This window comes from Trachypithecus francoisi, unplaced genomic scaffold, assembly GCF_009764315.1.
Source record: "Trachypithecus francoisi isolate TF-2019V2 unplaced genomic scaffold, Tfra_2.0 Lachesis_group16, whole genome shotgun sequence".
NCBI lineage: Eukaryota > Metazoa > Chordata > Mammalia > Primates > Cercopithecidae > Trachypithecus > Trachypithecus francoisi.
In genome coordinates, this window is record NW_022681461.1 from 48,599,448 (window position 1) to 48,626,276 (window position 26,829).

A 26,829-nucleotide genomic window follows, 5' to 3' on the forward strand; every position below is an offset into this window, starting at 1 on the left:
CCTTATTGAAAGTGACAGATCAAGACTGATTACATACCTCAAAGAGATCCTGGCCAAGTTATAAACTCATAGAATACTAGAATTAGAGAAGAATTAGTATATGTGGGTTGTCTGCCCTGTGCCAGGCGTGGTACCTTATGACCTTTTGCCCCAAACTCATTCAATTCTCACAACTGCCTTGAAAAATGGGCATTACCTTAATTGTACAGATAAGGAAATTGGAACATTTAAAGACATGAAATGCCTTATTTAGGCTACACAGCTAAGAAGTGGTCCTGTCAGGTTTGTAAATGCCGAGGCACATGCTCATTTCACCATAACACCAGGAGGTATATGGATGATCTGGACTAATTCTCATTTAGTAAACAGCAAAACTGAGATACAAAAAGTTTAAGCCTCAAGCATTTTTACAACATATGCTTTTTTTTTTTTAAAGAAAAGAGATATTCAAACAAGTCTACTATAGCAATTATAATTCTTCAAGGCTAGAAGTATATGAACTGCTGAGAATTTTAAATGTACAAATTAAATACAGCAGAAAAAGTAAATCCAGGAATCCTTGCTGAAGACATCTCTAATTCCCTCTCCTTTGAACATTGCTGCCTGTCAAGAGGATATAAATTTATTAAGTTAATACTCCTCAGAATTTACTTTCTCAAGTCCTAGTTTCTGAATTTCATAAAAAGAATGCTGGCCTCTAGTGAACCAGATAGAAGCTTGAAGCAGGGATTTGAGAATGATTTAGAAGAAATTACTACTGCAGTTCATCCCTTGGCAAGGCCTTACGGAATGAAACCAAATAAGCTGCCATGCCTAGGCTGCTAACATGCAAATACTTGCCTGTGCTCAGCCTGGTTTATATGAGCCTAGAAATGATAAGCAGCACCAAATCTTCTGATTAACACCAAGATGTGCGGAAACTTAAGCAGCATGAACTTGCAGGTTTTTCCCTCTAAGACATCACTTTGTGCTGGGTACTATAAGTAAGGACCATTATTTAATTAGTTAATAAGTGTTTGTACTATCATTCTAGAAATCTTGTCCTTCCTATGTTTTCCTTTGCGTTTTAAACATTGCCTTCCTTTTAAGAGGAAATTGTGAAACTTAAAGAGGTTATCTTTGAGTTTTGGCTATGTTGTTCTTTATAATCTTGCTATGAGCAGTAACTACGTATGGCTGTTGGAGAGTGTTTAGTTTGGGTTTCAACTCAGTTAAGAGTTTTGAGTGAAATATGGTCATCACAGTGGGAAGGCTAAAGAGGCATTATTATTTTCATTATTGTTATTTTTTAGAGACAGGGTCTCGCTCTGTCCCCAAGGCTGGGTTGCACGGGTACGGTCATAGCTCAATATAACCTCAAACTCCTGGACTCAAGTGATCCTCTCACTAAAAAGGATTATTAGGTTCCTTTTCTTTTGAATCTTCACTGAGCAAATATACTTTATAGCTCTTTAACACGCGTATCCAACAACGTACCAACATCCCTTTCCTAAGCAGCATATGCGTTACCAAAAAACTCCTTTCTTCCTCAAATAGAAATTTTTAAAAGAAATATATCACTGTTTTACATTGTGTAATTTATAACTTTTTATTTTTTCTCCCATTAAAATATGACTAGGATTTATTTACTTTGAATTGTTATAGATATTGGAAGTAATTTAAGCAAAACTCTCAATTCTTATAAAACAGTATTTTGAAAAAACTATTTTCAAGCTACTTTTTATATTTGACTTCATGACTGGGCAATGAAGACAAGCAGTCAGATTTCTAGGCATACTACCCCTGTTTCATTCAAAACAACTCTGCTTTTAACTGCTGTATTTATCAGCATCCTATGTGGATTTCTTTGGAAGAGAAATAATTACACAACAACAAAAATAAAGTTTGAAAACACCTGCTTTATGATATCCCATGAGGTCTTCTAAATTTTGCGTGGCTATTTCTAGGTAAGAAATTCTCCAACAAATGTCTATTTTGTACACTTCTAATTGCCAAGAAGATGTTTCTTACAGCAAAATGATGTGTACTTTCTTATTACCATTTAATTTAATATAACAGATGGTTTTTGACTATGTGCAAAGCATGGCTCTAGGAGCAAATGAAAATAAGAAAATTTATGTAAGATTTTTTACTCTCAAATGTTTTAAAATCGGAGGGAGGACGAGAATAAAGACAAAAATATAGATAGGATTTGATGCAGAATAAGTTACAAAACTATAACAGAAGAGCTCAGAGGACTTCTATGCAATCTATTAATATCTATTAATCCTCCCCTTTCCAAGCAAGCAACAATCACAGATTAAATATAAAATGATAAAACCAGTGGCATAGCCAGGTTCAAAAGCAACAGAAAAAGTCCATGGACCAAAAATGGAACATAAATGCAAGATGGTGAATGGCGCTGATTTCATAGGCTTTTTGGCTCCGAGACTGGAATAAAGCAAAGATTGGCAGTAGCTTGACTCTGGTAGGATACCAGAGTTGGATTTCCTTCACAGAAGAAACAGGACCTAAGCCAGGTAGAAAACTTGATGTCAGGAGTTTCAAGGAGGCCCTCTGTTGTGAAGAGAGGCTGTATATCAAAAAAAAAAAAAAGAGAGAGAGAGAGAGAGAGACAGGCAGTTGCCAGTTACCTAGGATGAGAGCTTAATCTGAAATTGTGGGTCTAAGAGAGGCTGGTTGATGGACATAGATACCATATCATGAACTGAAACTCTACCAAGCCGTACTTTTCCTCTGGGTCTAGACTTGCAGTTTCTTCATTATGGATTAAAACCCAAAATTTTAGTACAGTATCTGATTCTGGACCGGGGGCCATGTGAACCATATGGAGATAATCATAAAACCATTGGAACAGGCAAGGACAGAGAGAACAAAAGGAAAACAAACAGCTTTTCACTAAAAATGAGCCTGCAAATAAAAATTCCAAATCATAGGAAAAATATGTATGTAATACCAAGAAAGACAACAAAATTAACCTTCACACCAGATAGAATTCTGTGAAACAGTTTGACAAATAACTTTAAAATTAATAAAGTCAGTCCTCTTTATTCATGGATCCTTGCTATTGTGAATTTGTCTACTCACTAACATTTACTTGTAACCCCCCAAATCAATACTTACGGTGCTTTTGTGGTCATTCATGGGCATGTGAAGAAAAGCGAAATCTTTGAGTCACTGAATGAGCATGTTCCCATCTGTGGTTGAACAAGGGACACTCTGCCTTCCTGTTTCAGTTCTCATACTATAAACAAGTGTCCTTTTGGCAGTCTATTTAGTGTCAAGTTTTGCACGTTTATTTTTGCGCTTTTTTGGTGATTTCATTGTTTAAAATGGCCCCCAACCATATGCTGAAGCGCTGTCTAGTGTTTGTAAGCTCAAGAAAGCTGTGATGCGCCTTATGGAGAAAATGTGTGTTAGGTAAGCTTCCTTCAGGCCTGAATTACAGTGGTGTTGGATGTGAGTTTCATGTTAATGAATCAACAATCTCTATAAGGAGTGTTTAAAAAGAAACATACATTAAATAAGGCTATCTACAGATCAGTTGGTTAAAATGTTGTGACCAGAGACATGAAGGAACTGTATTTCTCCCTAAGTGCAATGGTTCATTATTTGCTAATTCAGCATTTCGGGTGATTTTCTAGAACGAAAGTGACACAAATAATGAGTACTGACTTTATGTTGAAAACAAAACATATTAAGAAATAACAACTCTTAAAAATAAAGAATAAATTAGGGAGTAAAGACAGAAATAAAGTATTAAATAGATGGATGAAGAAAATAAATTATTAGAAATTTGCAATTCAAAAATCTAGTAATTGACATAAAAATTTATCCACAGATAGGATAAATTCCAAACAAGACACAGAATCAGTGAAAATTTGAAGATAGGAGTTAGAAACTTTACCCAAAATACAGCCCAAAAATTCCAAAATATATAATACAAAAGAACCCTTAAGAGATACAGAGAGTGAATAAAAGTCTCCAGTATACATCAAATAGGAGTGTTCAAAGAGAAGGGGCGAAATCCCGTTTAAAGTATTCCAGAAAGGAAAAAAATAGTTATCAGACTAAAATTGCAGTGAGAGTGCTGAACAGGAAAAATAAAAATACATAACCAGACATATCATGATCCAGCATCAGAAGGAGATTCCAACTTTAGGATAAGGGGGAAATAGTAAAAGCTACCAGAGAAAAGACAGAGTACCCACAAAAGAATGAAACTTAGACTAAAGGCTGAAACTTCTCAGTCATAATGGAGTCTAAAAGATGAGTTAGTATCTTCAAAATATGAATGGAATATAACTGTCAGTGTAGAATTTTGTACTCTCAACTATCAATGAAGAGTGTAGGCAAAATACAAACATGTCCTGATCTACAAAGATAAGCATTTACTACACATGGACTTTCACGTTAGTATTTAGTAATTATTATGTTAATAATTACTACAGGCTATATTTGAGGAAGAAAAATATAGAAAAGGTGGGCAAAAAGGAAAACAATGGTGATCCACAAAGGGATATGCGAGTGCATATATGAATGTATGTATGCATGTTACATGGTGTCTCTTCAATAATATTTCCGGTGTTCTTGTCCTAATGAGTATCTGGGACTATTGAACTTCCCCAACCCTTTGAAGTTAGACATGACCACATACGTTGCTTTGGTCACTGAAATGTGGGTTTAAATGAGCTATGTTACTTTCTGGAGGAAGCAATCAAGGGACACTGTGACAGTCCCCAAGTTCTGTCTTTCTTGCTGTAGTGACCAACAAGTCTATGTGCCCTAAAATCTTGCTTCTCAAAAAGTAGTTTGGGCCAGGCACAGTGGCTCACGCCTGTAATCCCAGCACTTTGGGAGGCCGAGGCGGGTGGATCACGAGGTCAGGAGATCGAGACCATCCTGGTTAACACGGTGAAACCCCGTCTATACTAAAAAATACCAAAAATTAGCCGGGCGTGGTGGCAGGTGCCTGTAGTCCCAGCTACTCAGGAGTTTGGGGTCCAGCAGCATCAATATCAGCCTGCTTCCTATGATAAATGAATATCAAGTTTCATCTTTGGCCTGCAGAATCAAAATCTTCAGTTTAACAAGATCTCCAGGTGACTCATATGCACACTAAAGGCTGAGAAGTACTGTTCTATCAGATGGTCCTTCCTCTCCCAGCCTGGGTCACTGAGTTACCCCACAGATGACAGCTGCTCTGGAAAGACATTTTATGAGTAAGAAATAAATATTTGTTGTGTTAAACCAAAGAGATTTTGGAGATGAGTTGTATTTTCAAAATCACCTAACTTATCCTGACATCTGCAGTTAATATGGTAACACAATGGTTCTCCAAAGATATCTATGTCCTGATCCCTGAAACTTGTGAATATATGTTACATGGCAAGAAGTATGTACTTCTGTAATTAAGGTTGCAGACCTTAAGATAGGAAGAATATCCTGGAGTATTCACGTGAGCCTCATCTAATCACACAGACCCTTAAAAGCAGAGCACTTTCCTCAGCTGGAGGCAGAAACGATTGTAGCAAAAGAAACCAGAGATTCTAAGCACAAGAAGGCATTCATGTACTGTTGTTATTGACTTTGAGATGGAGGGGTCCAAGGCAAGAACCACAGAGAGGTTTCTAGGAGCTAATGGTGTCCCCCAGCTGATGCCTAACAATGAAGTGGGACATCTGTCTTAAAACCCCAAAGAACTGAATTTGGCCAGCAACCTCAGTGCGTTTGGATGTGGATTCGTCTCCACAGCCTGTAAAAAGTAAGCCCTTCCAACGCCTTGATTTGGGCCCAGGGAAACTAAGAAAAGGACCCACTGAGCCATGCTTTATCTGGGTGTCTGTACTACAGAATCGTGAGATAATAAACTTGTGTTGTTTTAAGCACCTATGTTTATGATGAATGTTTGTGGCAGCAATAGAAAACTAATCATTATTAAGCCAACTGCTGACCATAACTTCGGTGGGTTTTTTAAAAAAACATATTTGTGTATTACCAACATTCCAATGTTTAGTGTGTGCTAAGATCCCTCTTGTACTGAGGAGGAAAATGGAAACACAAGATTTACATTTTTAGGAAATGCAAGTTTAGATGTACATTTTTAAATTTTAAATATTCATTAACAGACTGAAAATATCATCTGTAGCTTCCAAACTAGCAGAGAAAATCTAGAGAATAAAGAGAGCCTTACCAATTTAATAGAAGCTAGGAAAAGAGAGAAAAGAATCAAAAAGGATGGTGAACAAAAAATACAATGCAAAATGCCAAAGTTTTCTAAAGTGGTGGTTTCAGTCCATACTCCCACCAGAATTATACTTGTTCTCTTTGCTTCGTATCCTTGCCTTGATATTGTAAGACCTTTTAATTTTTTTTTTTTTTTTTTTTTTTTTGTTGAGACGGAGTCTCGCTCTGTCGCCCAGGCTGGAGTGCAGTGGCCGGATCTCAGCTCACTGCAAGCTCCACCTCCCGGGTTTACGCCATTCTCTCGCCTCAGCCTCCCGAGTAGCTGGGACTACAGGCGCCCGCCATCTCGCCCGGCTAATTTTTTGTATTTTTTTTTTAGTAGAGACGGGGTTTCACCGTGTTAGCCAGGATGGTCTCGATCTCCTGACCTCGTGATCCACCCGTCTCGGCCTCCCAAAGTGCTGGGATTACAGGCTTGAGCCACCGCGCCCGGCCAGACCTTTTAATTTCTTTTCCTATATTGTGGGTGCATTCCTAGAATATACCCAACTCGCTCATAATATATTATATTGCTTACATATTCTTGTTTTGGTTTCCTAATAATTTGTTTAGGACAATTTGCCTCTATGTTGATGAGTAATTTTATTTCTTATATAATTCTTATCTGATTTTAATAAAAGAAATTGAGAAATGTTTCTTCTTTTTCTAATCTTTGAAAGAGTTTATTTTATATTGACATTGTCTATTCCTTTCATGTTTAGCAAAGCTTGCTTGTAAAATTATGAGAAGGGATTTTCTATGGGGGAAGACTTTTCATTACCGCTGAATTTTTTAAGTCTACATGCAGTACAGCACAGTGCCCAAAGAATGAGTTTTGGAGGCAAACTGTCTAGGTTCGGTCTCAGCTCTGACTTCCTAACTGTGTAGAAAGTCATTTAGCCTCACGGTGCCTCAGTCTCCTCGTTTGCAAAATGAGGCGCATAGGGTCGTTGTGAGGATTTCATGAATTGATATATGTAAACATGTAGGATAGTGCCTGTCACATAGTAATACTATAAGCATTTACTTTTATTGTTATTTCTCTTTCTTCTTGAACAGTTTTTTTTTTTTTTTCTCATTTGTCTAAGATTGTTTTCAAGTATGATGGCTTAAAGTAGGTTGAACTTCTCTGTAACTTTCTCTTCTAACTCTGGTTGTATCTGCATCTGTCTCCCTATTTGCATCTCTAATGGTGTTTGGGATTTCTTCTTTGTTAAAAAAGAAGAAATTCAAACTTCATCATTTAATGAAGTTTGTTGGAAGTTTATTTTATTAATCTTTTCAAGTAGCAGCCTTTGGCTTTGTTGAGCCTATGGTTTTTGTATTTTCCATTTCATTGATATTTATATTATTTTCTTTAGTCTACTTTCTTCAGACTTATTTTAGTGTACTTTTTGTAATTCCTTAGGTTTGAAGCTTGGTGTTTTACATTTCAGACTTTCTTGTTTTCACAGAAATGTTAAAATAAATACAGCTTTAGTTGCATCCCACAGTGTGATAAAAAAAAATTTCATTATTCAGTTCTAGATATTTTTAAATTTCCATATGATTCCTTCAAGTCATAAATTATTTACAAGTCTGTTCATTAACTTCTAAATATATGGGGGTTTTACACTTTTCTTTATTAATTGCTAACAATTGCATTGTGATTTTTCCAAAATGGTCTTTTGATTCCATTTCTTTGGAATTTGTTGAGACTTTGTTTGATGACCTATTATCCATGTGTTATTGTAGAGAACATGTTTTCCTGATCTGGAGTGTAAATTTCTATATGAGTATATCAAATGGTTTGAATGTGTTTATTAACTGTCCTAGTTCTTTAATGATTTTTTAAAAATACTTGAGAGAATGATTTTTAAAATCTTCTTCTTTATTAGGTTAATTTGCCAATTTCACCTTGTAGTCTGTTTGGGTTATTTTGGCCTTATTAGGTAGATATACATTTAAAATTGTTTGATCTTTCTGAGGAAGTTAATCTTTTTTCATAAGTTAGTGACTATATCAGTAGTAATTCTTTTTGCCTTAATATATAGTTTATCTGATATAAATATCCCCCTTTCATTTGATTAGATCTGTCTCATATCTTTTTCTATTTTTTTTACTTTCCACCTTTCTTTATCTTTATATTTATGGATATTTAATGTAAACATTTCTAATTTTTAATCTTATAATCTTTGCTTTCTTCCATCTATTTGGTGTCACTATGATTACTATAAAATTAGACTTATCTCTGTCTTTATGGATATTTAATGTAAACATATTTTTAATTTTTTTTATTTTATAATCTTTGCTTTCTTCCATCTATTTGCTGTCGCTATGATTACTAATAAAATTAGAGTTATTTCTGCCATCTTACTTTCTAATCTCTATTTGGCCTGCTTTTCCAAGGTTTCCTCTTTTCTTCTTGCCTTCTTGGAACTAGTCCCACTCCTTTTTTTTTTTTTTTCCTTTTTTTCTTGTTATACTCTTCCGTCTTCCCTCTACTGCTTTAAAAGTTATATATCCATTTCTATTTTTTTAGTAATTACCCTAACTTTTAGTATGCATACCTAAAGTTAAATAGTATCTCTCCCCGCCTATCAAATAATTCATGTCTCTTCAAACGCTTTAACTCTGATTACCCCCCTTAGATTTATGTGCTATTTTTGTCAAGTGTTTTAGCTCTATTTTTCTTAACTCACAGATTAGATACTTGATATAGTCAAAGTTTATTTAGATATACTTGAAAACATTCTACTTTATTTGATCCCATTTTTTCTCAGATCATAGATCTTCAAGGATTACTTTCCTTTTATCTGGAGTATATCCTTTACACATTCTCTTAGTGAGGGGTCATCGGAAGTGAGTGGTTTTGGTTTTCTGTATTTTGTTTGTCTAAAATATTTGTATTTGATGCTCTCTCTTAAAAGTTAGTTTTGCAGTGAACTTAACTCTAATTTGACAGTTATCTTGTCTCAACACTTCAAAGAGAATTGTCCACTGACTTCTAACTACCATTGTTGCCATTGAGAAGCCAGCTGTCATTCTAATTTGTTCTTCCTTTATCTTTTCTCCCTGACTTCTTTTATTTATTGTTGGTGTTCAGTAGTTAGCTATGATCTTTGTAGAAATGAATCATTATTTTATTCTCATTAGACTTCTAAATCTGAGGATTTGTATTTTTAATTATTTCTGGAAAATTCTCATAAAATTATTCTCTATGTAATTCACAATTCTTAGTCTGTTATTAATATTTTTATATCTTTGTCTCTCTATATTTATATAATTTCTTCAACACTTTCTCTCATTTAACAATATCTCTTCCCAGCTGTATCTAATACGCTTTTTATTTGACCTAAAAATTTATAAAAATATTTATATCTGCACTTATATGAGTTCTGTTTTTTTTTTTTTTAATCTACATGATGACACCTGTTCTTTGGTTACCTTTCAAAATTCTTCTTAGAAATGTCCATAAGCATGTTAAATTTTTTATTTTGTATCCTGTGTCTGATAATTTCACTATCAGAATTTTCTGTAGGTCTGATTGTCTTGTTTCTGCTGTCTGCTTTTCATGTTGCCTTGTTTCCTCATGTTTTATGATATTCTTATATGCTTTCATGATTGTTGGAATTTAAGAGGGAGTTTCTTGTAATCGGGTTTACAATGTGTACTTCCTGGAAGAATTTACATTTTACTCTTGAGGAGGAAGATGTTGGCATGGCGTGACCCAATGCTAATCCAAGACCACTTTACATTCCCAACTGTCTGCACTAAGTGAATTGTGTCCCAAACTCTCAGGAGTCCTATTGTTAGGAACTCTAAAGGAAACTTCTAACCCCAATCTTTACCCATAGCCAACCTGAGATAAGCAAGTTTTCCTTATTATTTCTTTACGCGGATCTGAGTGGAGTTTTTTTTATTTTGCTTGTTTGTTTTTATTATCTCATTTTATTTTAATTTTTTAGAGAAATTGTAGGTTCACACAAAATTGAGCAGAAAATGGAGAAGGTTCCATATGTCTCTGCCTACCACATGTACAGTCTCCCCCACTATCAATGTCCTGTCCCAGAGTGGTACATTTGTTAGAATTAATGAGCTACATTGACACATCATCAGCTAAATCCATAGTTTACATTAAGGTTTACTCTTGGGTTGTACATTCTATGGGTATTCACAAATATGTGATGAACATATATCCATCTCTGTAGTATCATACAGGATAGTTTCACTACCTTAAAAATCTTCTGTGCTCCACCTATTCATCCTCACCTCCCCATAACCCCTGACAACTACCCGTCTTTTTATTGTCTCCTTAGTTTGGTGTTTTCTAGGAGCTGAGTGTGATTTTCTTTTCATAGTTTATTCCTTCTCTGAGGGTTTTGCCTTGGAGTCCTGGCATTATGAACAGATCTTCATCTTCTTCCGCAACTTGCAGTTCATAGTCTATATAAGCAGGGAACCCCTGTTCCCTGCTTATATAGACTGTTGGAATGGAAAGTTCAAAACCATCAGAAACCGACAGATCCTTTCAGAATCGACTTCCATCAACTTCCTCTCTGGATTTGTGCCTTTTTATTGTTTTTGTCTCTGAGGAAACTTCCTTGCCAGCCCAGCTGTGTATTAACAATTTTTTAAATTTTTATTTATACTTAAAGCTATTATTTTTAGTCACTTGTAGTGAGAAGCTTTCTCAGAGTTTCTAGTCCTACATCCTGTTGCAACTAGAAGGTCCTAAATTCATTCCTTGATGAATATTATTTAGCATTCATTTTGTATCAGGCGTGGACAAGGCCCTTGGGTTTTCACTGTTTTGGAGGACACAGATAGAAAAAACAACAATGTGTTAAGTCCAAAGACGAATGCATGCACAGGGTGCTGTGGCATCCCAGAGGCAGTTGCCTCACACAGGCTGAGAATAGGGAGTTGTCAGAGAAAGAGACCAGGAAGTGACACTTGAGCTTTGAAGGAGTTAACCAGAGGAATAAGAGGTGACCGTGTTGAATCATGTCAGCCAGAGGAATATCAAAGAATATCAAATATGCCAGCATCAAGTGTTGGCTGGATGGTGACAAATAGGAAGAAAAGAAGAAAAGAAGCTAGAAAACAGGCAACGCTGGGTCACCTCCTCACAGAAACTCTGTGAGATATTTGTTGCATTGCCACACCATGTAGAAAGGAGAAAACAGAGACAGCTCAGCTCTCAGGATCGGTAAGGAACACTGATGACTTGCAGGGCAAGAAACAGATTTGACATTCTTTTTCCTTTACTGCCTTGCACAGAATCAGTCTTAAAGAAAGACAGAATAGGAAAGGAAGTTGGCTTTGTCCAAAAGTAATCATCCACTTTTGAATTATCTGCCCCTCTGCCTGTAATTCTGTCATTATAATAAAAGCTTGACTTATGGTCTTAGCATCTATCTTTCCCCTTTAAATTGGAAGTACATGAAGGCAGGAACAATAATTGACTTTTTACTATAGCTTAGTGCTTGGTAAGTGTCTCTATGTTTTTGAACATATGTGGCCAACAGTTATTGAGAGTGATTAAGTGGAAAGCATTATTAATCATGCAAATCTTACTCTAGATAACTTGAATCAGTTTTTCCCCCTCTTTACCTTTATCTAAGTGCAGTACACTGAAGGAAATGTAATTTTCATAGGAAGAAGAAAGGAAAATTAACTTTGGAGCCCAGTACTACTCAGGATGGGGCTGGTGCTAAAAGGCTGTGCTGTAAGCCCCAAAGAACACTCTAAAAGCACTGGGTTTTAGAGGTCAGAAAATACATTCTCTATTTTTTAAGTTTCTTAAAATATGTCCATGCTCCAAGATCAACAAACTAAGAAGTATGAGCACATTTGAACAAAGTTGAATGTTGTCATCCATTAAACTTATAACCCAGCAAATTTGGCACATGATATTGTTTGATTAGACTCATATGTTAAGCCACTCATATAAGTCACTTTAATTAAAATTATATTTAAAGAAATTATATTTAAAGTGGTTCTAGAGGCAGCAAGGCATGGTTTTTAACCTTCAGTTTGGAAAGAATCGTCACCAAATCTATGATGAAGTTTTTGAGACCTAAAATACTTTTTCATGGGGTCAATTTATATAGCATTAACCATGAACTTGGATATCTGTAGGAGGAATTCTGATCTAGAAGTTGGAAAGAGATTAAGGAAGGAAGTGACAGGGTCATTAAACTCTTTCCATGGTTTTGTCCATATGAACCCTACTTCTTTCCCCTCATTCCAAAGGCTGTAAGGAAAGGCACAGATAGTCTTCAGTGGTATCATTAAACAGTCTGAGAACTCCTTGCTTTCTCTCTTCGGACAATGAGACATAAGAGAACACCCTGTCTCTTGCCAAGAGGATTTGTATTAGTGGTCAGGGTTAGAGCTTATTACCCAGAGAGGAATCTGGGTGAGAGGAGACTGGTTTCCATTTCAGTGATTAGAGAATAGATGTCTTTCTCTTTCACCCATAGACCTGGAACTTTCTCTCAAGTGAGAGCCACCACCAGTTCTAGAATCATTCTTCAATGAACTGATTCAATAGTGATTAAAATGAGAGCTTGACCTTGGCTTTGCAGGAACTGACCCATGTTAACCTTAAGTTGTATGCCACAAAAATGTTACTAAAAGAGATATTTCAAGTCATTCATGGTTATATGTTGCATACTGCCAGTAAAGGAGTATTGATTAGATATATTGCCAGGAAATACACAGTGTTGTCAGTATTCACTGACAGCCAAAAGGAAGTTAAGCCTGCAGACAACATCAGGTGGTTTGTTAGAGACTGGGAAGGAGAGAAGGTGAAGAGAAATGCTAGAGTCTTCTGCGAGTTGCCCAACATGGCATTTATCTTTTAATTGCTCTAGAAAGTGCCTTTTTCCATTTGTCTGGTAAATGACTGGCATAAGAACCACATGTTCCATGAAGCAACTGCAATCTCCATATTTGCAATCTATCAGTCTCACCCTTTCTCATCTGTCTGTTTTTTTTTTTTCTATTTAGCATGTTTCATTGTAGATTAAACAAATTTTATTCCCTGTTGCCTGGTAATTATATATAATTAAAAAGCACAGAGGAATGTGCATACAAGCACGATGAAGTAATAATCATATGAACAGTGTCTTATTTGAACTCACCACTGAGGGAAAGTTGCTTTTTGAAAAAAATTATACTTTAAGTACTGGGATACATGTGGAGAATGTGCAGGTTTGTTATGTTGGTATACACGTGCCATGGTGGTTTGCTGCACCCATCAATGCATCATCTACATTAGTTATTTCTCCTAATGCTATCCCTCCATTAGCCCCCCATCCCCCAACAGGCCCCAGTGTGTGATGTTCCTTTCCCTGTGTCCACGTGTTCTCATTGTTCAACTCCCACTTATGAGTAAGAACATGCAGTGTTTGGTTTTCTGTTCCTGTGTTAGTTTGCTGAGAGTGATGGTTTCCAACTTTATCCATGTCCCTGCAAAGGACATGAACTCAACTTTTTATGGTTGCATAGTATACATGGTGTATATGTGTCACGTTTTCTTTATCCAGTCTATCATTGATGGGCATTTGGGTTGGTTCCAAGTCTTTGCTCTTGTGAACAGTGCTGCAATAAACATATGTGTGCATGTGTCTTTATACTAGAATGATTTATAATCCTTTGGGTATATACCCAGTAATAGGATTGCTGGGTCAAATGGTATTTCTGGTTCTAGATCCTTGAGGAATCGCCACATTGTCTTCCACAATGGTTAAACTAATTTACACTCCCACCAACAAGGTAAAAGTGTTCCTATTTCTCCACATCCTCTGTAGCATCTGCTGTTTCCTGACTTTTTAATGTTCACCTTTCTAACTGGCATGAGATGGTGTCTTATTGTGGTTTTGATTTGCATTTCTCTAATGACCAGTGATGATGAGCTTTTTTTCATATGGTTGTTGGCCACATAAATGTCTTCTTTTGCGAAGTGTCTGTTCATATCCTTCACCCACTTTTTGATGGTGTTTTTTTTTTCTTGTAAATTTGTTTAAGTTCCTTGTAGATTCTGGATATTAGCCCTTTGTCAGAGGGATAGATTGCAAAAATTTTCTCCTATTCTGTAGGTTGCCTGTTCACCCGGATGATAGTTTCTTTTGCTGTGCAGAAGCTGTTTAGTTTAATTAGATCCTATTTGTCAATTTGGCTTTTGTTGTCATTGGTTTTGGTGTTTTCATGTTTATGTCCTGAATGGTATTGCCTAGGTTTTCTTCTAGAGTTTTTATGGTTTTAGGTCTTATGTTTAAGTCTTATTCCACCTTGAGTTAATTTTTGCGTAAGATGTAAGGAAGTGGTCCAGTTTCAGTTTACTGCATATGGCTAGCCAGTTTTCCCAACACCATTTATTAAATAGGGAATCCTTTCACCATTGCTTGTTTTTGTCAGGTTTGTCAAAGATCAGATGGTTGTAGATTTGTGGTGGTATTTCTGAGGCCTCCGTTCAGTTCCATTGGTCTATATATCTGTTTTGTTACCGGTACCATGCTGTTTTGGTTACTGTAGCCTTGTAATATAGTTTGAAGTCAGGTAATGTGATGCCTCCAGCTTTGTTCTTTTGGCTTAGAATTTTCTTGGCTATATGGGCTCTTTTTTGGTTCCATATGAAATTTGAAGTAGTTTTTTCTAATTCTGTGAAGAAAGTCAATGGTAGCTTGATGGTGACAGCATTGAATCTATAAATAACTTTGGGCACCATGGCCATTTTCACGATATTGATTCTTCCCATCCGTTAGCATGGAATGTTTTTCCATTTGTTTGTGTCTTCTCTTATTTTGCTGAGCAGTGGTTTGTAGTTCTCCTTGAAGAAGGTCTTCATATTCCTTGTAAGTTGTATTCCTAAGTATTTTATTCTCTTTGTAGCAATTGTGAATGAGTGCTCACTCATGATTTGGCTCTCCACTTGTCTATTGTTGGTATATAGGAATGCTTGTGATTTTTGCACATTGATTTTGTATCCTGAGACTTTGCTGAAGTTGCTTATCAGCTTAAGGAGGTTTGGGGCTGAGACAGTGGGATTTTCTTTTCTTTTTTTTTTTTTTCTCATTAAACTTTTTTAATGGGTCTCAAAATTCTGTGACAAATTTTTGGTCAAGTTGTTTCCATTAAAAAGTACTGATTTTAAAAACTAATAACTTAAAACTGCCACACACAAAAAAGAAAACCAAAGTGGTCCACGAAACATTCTCCTTTCCTTCTGAAGGTTTTACGATGCATTGTTATCATTAACCAGTCTTTTACTACTAAACTTAAATGGCCAATTGAAACAAACAGTTCTGAGACCGTTCTTCCACTGATTAAGAGTGGGGTGGCAGGTATTAGGGATAATATTCATTTAGCCTTCTGAGCTTTCTGGGCAGACTTGGTGACCTTGCCAACTCCAGCAGCCTTCTTGTCCACTGCTTTGATGACACCCACTGCAACTGTCTGCCTCATATCACGAACAGCAAAGTGACCCAAAGGTGGATAGTCTGAGAAGCTCTCAACACACATAGACTTGCCAGGAACCATATCAACAATGGCAGCATCACCAGACTTCAAGAATTTAGGGCCATCTTCCAGTTTTTTACCAGAACGGCGATCGATCTTTTGCTTCAGCTCAGCAAACTTGCATGCAATGTGAGCCGTGTGGCAATCCAACACAGGGGCATAGCCAGCACTTATTTGGCCTGGATGGTTCAAGATAATCACCTGAGCAGTGAAGCCAGCTGCTTCCATTGGTGGGTCATTTTTGCTATCACCAGCAACGTTGCCACGACGAACATCCTTGACAGACACATTCTTGACATTGAAGCCCACATTGTCCCCAGGAAGACCTTCACTCAAAGCTTCATGGTGCATTTCGACAGATTTTACTTCAGTTGTTACATTGACTGGAGCAAAGGTGACCACCATACCGGGTTTGAGAACACCAGTCTCCACTCGGCCAACAGGAACAGTACCAATACCACCAATTTTGTAGACATCCTGGAGAGGCAGGCACAAGGGCTTGTCAGTTGGATGAGTTGGTGGTAGGATGCAGTCCAGAGCCTCAAGCAGTGTGGTTCCACTGGCATTGCCATCCTTACGGGTGACCTTCCATCCCTTGAACCAAGGCATGTTAGCACTTGGCTCCAGCGTGTTGTCACCATTCCAACCAGAAATTGGCACAAATGCTACTGTGTCGGGGTTGTAGCCAATTTTCTTAATGTAAGTGCTGACTTCCTTAACAATTTCCTCATATATCTTCTGGCTGTAGGGTGGTTCAGTGGAATCCATTTTGTTAACACCAACAATTAGTTGTTTCACACCCAGTGTGTAAGCCAGAAGAGTATGCTCTCGGGTCTGCCCATTCTTGGAGATACCAGCTTCAAATTCACCAACACCAGCAGCAACAATTAGGACAGCACAGTCAGCCTGAGATGTCCCTGTAATCATGTTTTTGATGAAGTCTCTGTGTCCTGGGTTGTCAATGATAGTCACATAATACTTGCTGGTCTCAAATTTCCACAAGGAGATATCAATGGTGATACCACGTTCCTGCTCAGCTTTCAGTTTATCTAAGACCCAGGCGTACTTGAAGGCACCCTTTCCCATCTCAGCAGCCTCCTTCTCAAATTTTTCAATGGTTCTTTTGTCGATGCCACCGCATTTGTAGATCAGATGGCCAGTAGTGGTGGACTTGCCCGAATTTATGTGTCCAATGACGACAATGTTGATATGAGTCTTTTCCTTTCCTATTTTGGCTTTTAGGGGTAGTTTTCATGACACCTGTGTTCTGGCAGCAAACCCGTTGCGAAAAAGCGACAGTGGGATTTTCTAAATACACAATTATGTCATCTGCAAAAGAGACAATTTGACTTCCCTTCTTCCTATATTTGTATACCCTTTATTTCTTTCTCTTGCCTGATTGCCCAGGCCAGAACTTCCAATATTATGTTGAATAGGAGTGGAGAGAGAGGGCATCCTTGTCTTGTGCCAGTTTTCAAAGATAATGCTTCCAGCTTTTGCCCATTAAGTATGATATTGGCTGTGGGTTTGTCATAAATAACTCTTATTATTTTTAGATATGTTCCATCAGTACCTAGTTTATTGAGAGTTTTTAGCATGAAGGGGTGTAGAATTTTAGTGAAGGCCTTTTCTGCATCTATTGAGACAATCGTGGTTTTTGTCATTGGTTCTGTTTATGTGATGGATTACATTTATTCATTTATGTATGTTGAACCAGCCTTGCATCCCAGGGATGAAGCTGACTTGTTCATGGTGGATAAGCCTTTTTATGTGCTGCTGGATTCAGTTTGCCAGTATTTTGTTGAGGATGTTCACATCGATGTTCATCGGGGATATTGGCCTGAAATTTTCTTTTGTTGTTGTTTATCTGCCAGGCTTTGGTATAAGGATGATGCTGGCCTCATAAAATGAGTTAGGAAGGAGTCCCTCTTTTTCTATTGATTGGAATAGTTTCAGAAGCAATGGTACCAGCTCCTCTTTGTACCTCTGGTAGAATTTGGCTGTGGTCTGGTCCTGGGTCTTTTTTGGTTGGTAGGCTATTAATTACTGCCTCAATTTCAGAACTTGTTATTGGTCTATTCAGGGATTCAAATTCTTCCTGGTTTAGTCTTGGGAGGGTGTATGTATCCAGAAATTTATCCCTTTCTGCTAGATTTTCTAATTTATTTGCATAGAGTTGTTTATATTATTCTCTGATGGTAGTTTGTATTTCTGTGGGATCAGTGATGATATCCCCCTTATCATTTTTTATTGTGTCTATTTGGTTCTTCTCTCTTTTCTTCTTTGTCTGGCTAGTGCTCTATCTATTTTGTTTTGTTAATCTTAAAAAAAAAAAAAAAAAGCAGCTCCTGGATTCATTGATTTTTCTTTTTGAAGGGTTTTTTGTGTCTCTATCTCAGTTCTGCCCTGATCTTAGTTATTTCTTATCTTCTGCTAGCTTTTGAATTCCTGTTCCTGTTTTGAAATCTGTTCCTGTTTGCTCTTGCTTCCCTAAGTTTTGTAATTGTGGTGTTAGGGTGTCGATTTTAGATCTTTCCCACGTTCTCCTGTGGGCATTTAGTGCTATAAATTTCCCTCTAAACAGTACTTTAGCTGTGTCCCAGAGATTTTGGTATATTGTCTCTTTGTTCTCATTGGTTTCAAAGAACTTATTTATTTCTGCCTTAATTTCGTTATTTACCCAGTAGTCATTCAGGAGCAGGCTGTTCAGTTTCCATGTAGTTGTGCAGTTTTGAGTGAGTTTCTTAATCTTGAGTTCTAATTTGATTGCACTGTGGTCTAAGAGACTGTTAAGATTTCCGTTCTTTTGCGTTTGCTGAGGAGTGTTTTACTTCCAATTATATGGTCAATTTTAGACTAAGTGGGATGTGGTGCTGAGAAGAATGTATATACTATTGATTTGGGGTGGAGGGTTCTGTAGATGTCTATTAGGTCCGCTTGGTCCAGAGCTGAGTTCAAATCCTGAATATCCTTGTTAATTTTCTGTCTTGTTGATGTGTCTAATATTGTCAATGGGGTGTTAAAATCTCTCAATATTATTGTGTGGGATTCTAAGTCTCTTTGTAGGTCTCTAAGAACTTTGTGAATCAGGGTGCTCCTGAATTGGGTGCATATATATTTAGGATAGTTAGCTCTTCTTGTTGCATTGATCGCTTTACCATTATGTAATGCCCTTCTTTGTCTGTTTTGATCTTTATTGGTTTAAAGTCTGTTTTCTCAGAGACTAGGATTGTACCCCTGCTTTTTTTTTTGCTATTTGCTTGGTAAATATTCCTCCACCTCTTTATTTTGAGCCTATGTGTGTCCTTGCATATGAGATGGGTCGCCTGAATACAGCACACTGATGGGTCTTGACTGTATCCAATTTGCCAGTCTGTGTCTTTTAATAGGTGCATTTAGTCCATTTACATTTAAGGTTAATATTGTTATGTGTAAATTTGATCCTGTCATTATGATGCCAGCTGGTTATTTTGCCCATTAGTTGATGCAGTTTCTTCATAGTGTCAATGGTCTTCACAATTTGGTATGTTTTTGCAGTGGCTGGTACCGGTTTTTTCTTTCCATATTTAGTGCTTCCTTCAGGAGCTCTTGTAAGGCAGGCCTGGTGGTGACAAAATCCCTCAGCATTTGCTGGTCTGTAAAGGATTTTATTTCTTCTTCACTTATGAAGCTTAGTTTGGCTGGATATGAAATTCTGAGTTGAAAATTCTTTTAAGCTTTGGGAGGCCGAGACGGGCGGATCACGAGGTCAGGAGATCGAGACCATCCTGGTTAACCCAGTGAAACCCCGTCTCTACTAAAAAAAAAAAAAAGAATGTTGAATATTGGCCCCCACTCTCTTCTGGCTTGTAGGGTTTCTGCAGAGAGATCTGCTGTTAGTCTGATGGGCTTCCGTTTGTCAGTACCCTACCTTTCTCTCTGACTGCCCTTAACAATTTTTCCTTCATTTCAACCTTGCTGAATCTGATGATTATGTGTCTTGGGGTTGCTCTTCTTGTGGAGTATCTTTGTGATGTTTTCTGTATTTCCCAAATTTGAATGTTGGCCTGTCTTGCTAGGTTGGGGAAGTCTCCTGGATAATATTTTGAAGAGTGTTTTCTAGTTTGTTCCATTCTCCCCGTCACTTTCAGGTACACCAATCAAACATAGGTTTGGTCTTTTCACATAGTCCCATATTTCTTGGAGGCTTTGTTCATTCCTTTTTATTCTTTTTTCTCTAATCTTGTCTTCACAGTTTATTTCATTGAGATGATCTTCAATCTTTGATATCCTCTCTTCCACTTAATCGATTCGGCTATTGATACTTATGTATGCTTCACGAAGTTCTCGTGCTCTATTTTTCAGCTCCATAAGATCATTTATGTTCTCTAAACTGGCTATTCTAGTTAGCAATTTGTCTAACATTTTTCAAGGTTTTTAGCTTCCTTGCATGGGGTTAGAACATGCTCCTTTAGCTCGGAGGAGTTTGTTATTACCCACCTTCTGAAGCCTACTTCTGTCAATACATCAAACTCATTCCCCGTCCAGTTTTGTTCCCTTGCTGGCAAGGAGTTGTGATCCTTTGGAGGAGAAGAGGCATTCTGGTTTTTGGAATTTTCAGTCTTTTTGCATTGGTTTTTCCTCATCTTCATGGATTTATCTACCTTTGGTCTTTGATTTTGGTGACTGGATGGGGTTTTGGTGTGGACATCCTTTTTGTTGATGTTGATACTATTCCTTTCTGTTTGTTAGTTTTCCTCTAACAGTCAGGCCCCTCTGCAGGTCTGTTGAAGTTTACTGGAGGTCCACTCCAGACCGTGTTTGCCTGGGTATCAGCAGCAGAGGCTACAAATCAGCAAAAATTGCTGCCTGTTGCTTCCTCTGGAAGCTTCATCCCAGAGGGGCACCCACCAGATGCCAGCTGGATCTCTCCTATATGAGGTGTCTGTTGACCGCTGCTGAGAGGTGTCTCTCAGTCAAGAGGCACAGGGGTTAGGGAGCCACTTCAGGAGGCAGCTTGTCCCTTAGTAGAGCTCCAGTGCTGTGCTGCGAGATCTGCTGTTCTCTTCAGAGCCAGCAGGCAGGAACATTTAAGTCTGCTGAAGCTTCACCCACAGCCTGCCATTCCCCCAGGTGCTCTGTCCCAGGGAGATGGGAGTTTGATCTGTAAGCCCCTCACTGGGGCTACTGCCTTTCCTTCAGAGATGCCCTGCCCAGAGAGGAGAAATCTAGAGAGGCAGTCTGGCTACAGCAGCTTTGAGTAGCTGTGGTGATCTCTGCCCAGTTCAAACCTCCAGGGCCTTTGTTTACACTGTGAGTGGAAAACTGTCTACTCAAGCCTTGGTAATGGTGGACGCCCTTCCCCCTACCAAGCTCAAGCATTTCAGGTCGACTTCAGACTCGTGTGCTGCCAGCGAGAATTTCAAGCCAGTGGATCTTAGCTTGCTGGACTCCATGGGGGTGGCATCTGCTGAGCTAGACCACTTGGCTCCCTGGCTTTGGCCTCCCTTTTCAGAGGAGTGAATGCTTCTGTCACGCTGATGTTCCAGGTGCCATTGGGGAATGAAAAAAACTCCTGCAGCTAGCTTGGGGTCTGCCCAAACGCCCGCCCACTTTTGTGCTTGAGACCCTGGACCAGGGTGGCATAGGCACCTAAGAGAATATCCTCGTCTGGGTGTTGCAAAGACTGTGGGAAAAGCATGCTGTCTGGGCCAGATAGCACCGTCCCTCATGCAGTGTCTCATGGCTTCCCTTGGGTAGGGAAGGGAGTTCCTCAACTCCTTGCACTTCCCAGGTGAGGCAACGCACCACCCTGCTTTGGCTAGCCCTCCGTGGGCTGTACCTACTATCTAACCAGTCCCAGTGAGATGAGCTGGGTACCTCAGTTGGAAATGCAGAAATCACCTGCCTTCTGTGTTGATCTCGCTGGGAGCTGCAGACCGGAGCTGTTCCTATTATGCCATCTTGCCAGCCCCCGCCTCACTTGTAAATAGAAACATAAGGAACTTGTTTTGCAACAGACCCAAGGAATAGTGACGAGGAATTTATGTGCTGAAATATCTCCCTTATACTAGTCCTTTTCACAACCTGACTTTCCACCACAAATATTTTGGTAAATGCAGTCTGAAAACAAAGCACTGTATAATTGTGTGCTTGTAAAATGAAATTGTATGCCATGGTACAAAAGGATTATGAATTACTCCTTCAGATATGCTAATTTTAAGGAGGTGGGAGAGAACACTTATTTTAGACTATAACAAAAAATAATAAAAGGTCAGAAATGCTGATTTAAGAAAAGATACTGCTAAGTTGGAGTGAATTCAAAGAAAGGGACTAAAAATAATAAAAAGCCTCAAGGAATGAATATTTTCAAAATTGAGAGAATTTAAGACTCTAAAATGACAAACTACAACCAGTCTTAGAAATACCTCTAGGGAGCTGGATTCCAAACGTCTGCATTCTTCAAAGGAGAAAAAGTAAAAGCTCTGAAATAAAAGCTACCCAAAGGAAAAAAAATCAACTTTTAAAACTAAATGTTTTTACTTAGATCAACTCTCAGATGCCTGGAGACATTAAAAACTAGCCTGGCAAAGCATTTGTTTTCAGATAACAAGCTATAATAGAGCAAGGAAGGCGGGGTTGATGATTCATTATATCACACATTTCGTGTCTTTTATGTCTGGACCTGAATGAAGACATTGGAACAGTTTAAAGCTGTTTAATATACCTGTAACTAGTGTTCTTTTAGTAAATACGTAGTAGGGCACACCCAAAGTTTGCATAAATTAGAAAGAGTTCCATATTATTTTCAAGGTCATAGAGTTGTAAAGGTATACTTTCACTGAGCATGAACTTGATCCACAGTAAGGCATTAAGGTGATTAATGACTAATTTTCACAAATACTCATTTCCCCGAATGTGTTATTTTCCAAAAGACTTGAGAGTTTGAGGGAAAAGTAAAATAAATCTGTAAACCTTTTGCCCAGGAAAAAGAACAAAAACAATGAGTTTTAAACTATATCCAGTATACATGAAAATATGGTGCCCTGAGCCATTTAATCCTAGTTTTGAAAAAAAAAAACCCGTTAGCCTTTTCAAAAAGGAGGGAAAATGAGCCAAGAATGGCCTTTATCTACTATGGCACCATCCTCCAAAACTGACCCCATTTTCTGTTCTTTGCACTTATAGTGATGTGTTAGAGATTTAAATATTATGCTCTTAAAATGTAACAGAGTTGTCTCCACACAGATTGTCTAGACAGGGCAGCAACTATGTCTGTTTAATTTCATTTTACATAGCAGCTGGGTCTTGCACAAATAAATGCTTTTGATGATAATTTTGATGTTAGTTTAATCAGGTGGCCAAAATTTGGGGGTTAAAGCTTGGTACCTTAACATGAGTAGTTTATAGTGTGTGCATATAACATTAAATGTTATGTAAAATTTACAAATGTCTGGCTATTTTTTAAATAATAAATGATTTCAGCACATTTTATGTTTCTTAATATTGGCCTGTTAAATTTGTTTACATGGAGAAGGAAATATCAATCTGCCTCTTCAGAAACTAGGCAAGACTCCCTAACCAAATTTCCTAGTGTCTGAAATGTATTAGTATTCTTGTAAATTTATTCTCATAAATTTTTTTGAAAGAAAGAAAAAAATTAGATATTCCATCAATTAGAAAACTAAGATTTAAATTCCTGCAAGACTTATGAAAGCAGAACTGGAGTTCCCACAATAAAAAATATGACCTCTGTTTCCTTTATTCAATGTGTTAGTCATTCTTTCAACAAATATTTGAGTACCTGGTATGTAACAGAAAGCCAAACGGGAAAAGATTGCTGTCCTTCTGGAGGTTCTGCTGTAGCAGAAGAAGACAGAAAATAAAATATCAAGCACAGTAAATGAGTAAATTATCTGATATACTTGAAGGTGACTAAGTGTGATAGGAAAAAGGAAAGTTGAGCGGGATAAAGACAAATCAGCAGTGGGAGTGGGATCGCAGTTGTACACAGAGTAGGCAGCCTAAGCTTTGTAGAGGTGACATTTGAGCAAAGACTTGATAAAGGTGAGGTAATTCACCCCTCAGAATCAGGGCAAAGAGAATTCCAGGCAGAATGGATGGATAATGCGGGCATCCTAAAGTAAGAGTGTTCCTGGAGTGTCACTGAAGATGCAGGACCTTGATTCCAGAAGAATCAAGGGTGACTGGAGCTAAGTGAGCAAGGACAATAGGATGTGATAGGCCTGAGGGATGATGGGGTCTCTCATAAGATCATTCTGGTCACTGTGTTGACAAAACTTTCCAGGAGAGCAAGGGCAGAAGGGAAATAAGGAGACTATTGCAGGAATGCAGGCATGACATGATGGCTCCTTGGACTTGTTTGTGGTCGGATTCTGTGTTTTTTGTATCTAGAAAAATAGTTCTGATAGATTGGATGTGGAAGTCAAATATGGCTCTAAGGCAGTGGTTGTCGAAGTGTGATTGCCAAATTAACAACATTCGCATCACCTGGGATCTTGTTTGAAATGCAAATTATTAAGCCTCACCCCCTGTCTACTGAATCAGAAGCTCTGGAGGGTGGGACCCCAACAATCTTGTATTTTTAAAAGGTCTTCAGGTGATTGTGATGTATGTTTAAGTTTGAAAACCACTGCTTTAAAGTTTTGGGCCAGGCTGGGCGAGGTGGCTCTTGCCTTTAATCTCAGCACTTTGGGAGGCCGAGGCAGGTGGATCTCTTGAGGTCAGGAGTTCAAGACCAGCCTGGCCAACATGGTGAAACCCTGTCTCTACTAAAAATACAGAAAATTAGCCAGGTATAGTGGCACACGCCTATAATCCCAGTTATTTAGGAGCCTGAGGCAGGAGAATCACTTGAACCCAGGCGGTAGAAGTTGCAGTGAACCGAGATCATGCCACTGCACTCTAGCCTGGGTGACAGAGCCAGACAAAAGAAAAAAAAAGTTTTTGGCCTGAAAAGTACAGAGTTGACACTGACTGGGATGGGGAATGCTGCAGGGAGATCAGATTTCATGGGAGTTGCAGGAGGATCAGGGAGATTCAGGTTTGGACATGATGAGTTTCCAGTGTCTTAGATATCCAGATGGCAAGTGAGCACTTGTACACAGTAGTCCCCCCTTAACCTCAGGGAATATGCTTCAAGATCCGCAGTGGATGTCTAAAACTGCGGGTAGTACCTAACCCTATAGATACTAATACAGATATTTTCTTATACATACATACAATGAATGTATGTGTGTACTTACGTAAGAAAATATAGATATTTTCTCATACATACATATGATAAAGTTTAATTTATAAATCACATTTATAAATTAGCAAAAATAATAAAATAGAATTTTAACATTTAATGTTGATAGAATTTTTATAACAATACACTGTAATAAACTCTATTGTATTGTTACAACTCTATTATAACTATACTGTTATAACTCTATGCTATTATAACTCTACTGTAACAACATGCTGTAATAAAACTTGGGTGAATGTGGTCTCTCTTTTGTTCTCTCAAAATATCTTATTGTACTGTGCTCACCTGTTTTCAAACTGTGGTTGACTGTGGGTAACTAAAACCCCAGAAAGCAAAACCACGGATAAGGGGGACTACTGTATGTAAGTCTGAATTTCAAGCGAGGAGGTCGGAGTTGCAAATAGAAATTGAAACATTAATTTTTTTTTTCCGAGAACAAAATACAGTACGTTGGATTTTATCAATGGATATTTGCTATTCAGTGGTTTCATTTTAACTTTGAATAAAAGATACAGAAAGCCAAGTAACAAAGACCAAAATATCTAAAAGAGACAGCCCACCATCTACTTAGGTGTGCTAAAAGATTCGAAAGCTTTAGAGGATATATTTTCCAGAGCATTTATCCATTTATTATAGAGCGGCCTTTTATGGTAATCTTTTCTTGTTTTACTGTCAGTAAACTGAGGATTCCTAATATTTTGAGGGTAAAAAAACTGGTAACATTTTCTAACATCATCCAGTAGCTGGTAAATTTCTACATATGTTTTGATCATAAAGTGATCATCCACAGTTGTTGGAGGATAGAGTAGATGCCTTGTTAGGCAATTCTAACTGTATTTCTTGTATAGTAACTGTTGTGGAGAGTGAGTGATTAGGACAGTGTGGAGAGGTAGTATGGGGTTTAAAAGTACATTTTTAAGAGAGGAAAATTAAGTCAGAAGCATGGATTTTTTGGCCGGTTACTACAGTACATGTAGTCATCTGAATATGATTTCCAAGGTTCTGGACACTATGAGATACCAATATTGATTCTACACATAAAAGCATTAATAGCATGGCACTCATATAATAGGTTAAATGAAACAACAAAATTAATAGAATAGGACAACCACTGAATATTTAAGGGCAGAGGAAAAGCAGAGGTATGTCTCTCTGAAGGAAAATGCCTTCTTTAAAAAGAATGAAAATAAAGAAAAATTAATGCTTCTTCTGACCCTGAATCTACATTCCGTATATTTTTCAAAGTCACTTTAAAAACCTTTTATATGCTGCCACCTGAGCTGCTGTGATAGAATCTTTTACATTTCACCCGGTGAGTAAACTCTGGGAACCCTTACCCTCCTTTGTCCCACAGTGTAATCTGATCTACCGTCATCGTCAGGGGACATCTGGGATCCATCTTATCTTTCCCACTGGATAGTTGATTAACCAGAAAATGTTTTGAATTGGATTCATATATGGCAGAACTCCATGGACTTTATGAATTATAATGGGAGCAAATAAAAGGTCAGATTTTATTTTGTGCTTTTAAAGAAAAGAGCTCTGATACCGTTTAAAGTGCTTAAAACTTGAGGAGAAAAATTATTATATTAAATGGCTAAATACAGTAATTCGTGGGATCATGTGATTATTTCAAAGAAAATAGGCTTTTGTAGTGAGGAGGTCTTAGCCCAGTAACATGACACAGAGCTGTCAATCCACAGGTGTATTTAGAGTTTATTGGAAATAGGCAGGAAACCAAGAGAAAAAGTATTAGATTGCTTTCTCTTGCTCCATTTCTATTTGATGGCAATTCTGGAGATGTATGAGGGGCTGGAAGTGGGAGTCTTTAGTCCTGTGCACCCCTG

At 37.8% G+C, this 26,829-nt stretch overlaps 2 protein-coding genes across 3 annotated transcripts in view; one reads left to right on the forward strand and one right to left on the reverse strand.

The window, feature by feature from the left end:
• ADAMTSL1 (ADAMTS like 1) overlaps nt 1–26,829 on the forward strand; it is a 979,130-nt gene that overhangs the window by 627,747 nt on the left and 324,554 nt on the right. The gene's annotated exons all lie outside the window — the stretch shown is intronic.
• LOC117098608 (elongation factor 1-alpha 1-like) lies at nt 15,271–17,021 on the reverse strand. Its single transcript, XM_033237424.1, has one exon. The coding sequence runs from the start codon at nt 16,816–16,818 to the stop codon at nt 15,574–15,576; it is 1,245 nt and encodes a 414-aa protein (XP_033093315.1). The 5' UTR covers nt 16,819–17,021; the 3' UTR covers nt 15,271–15,573.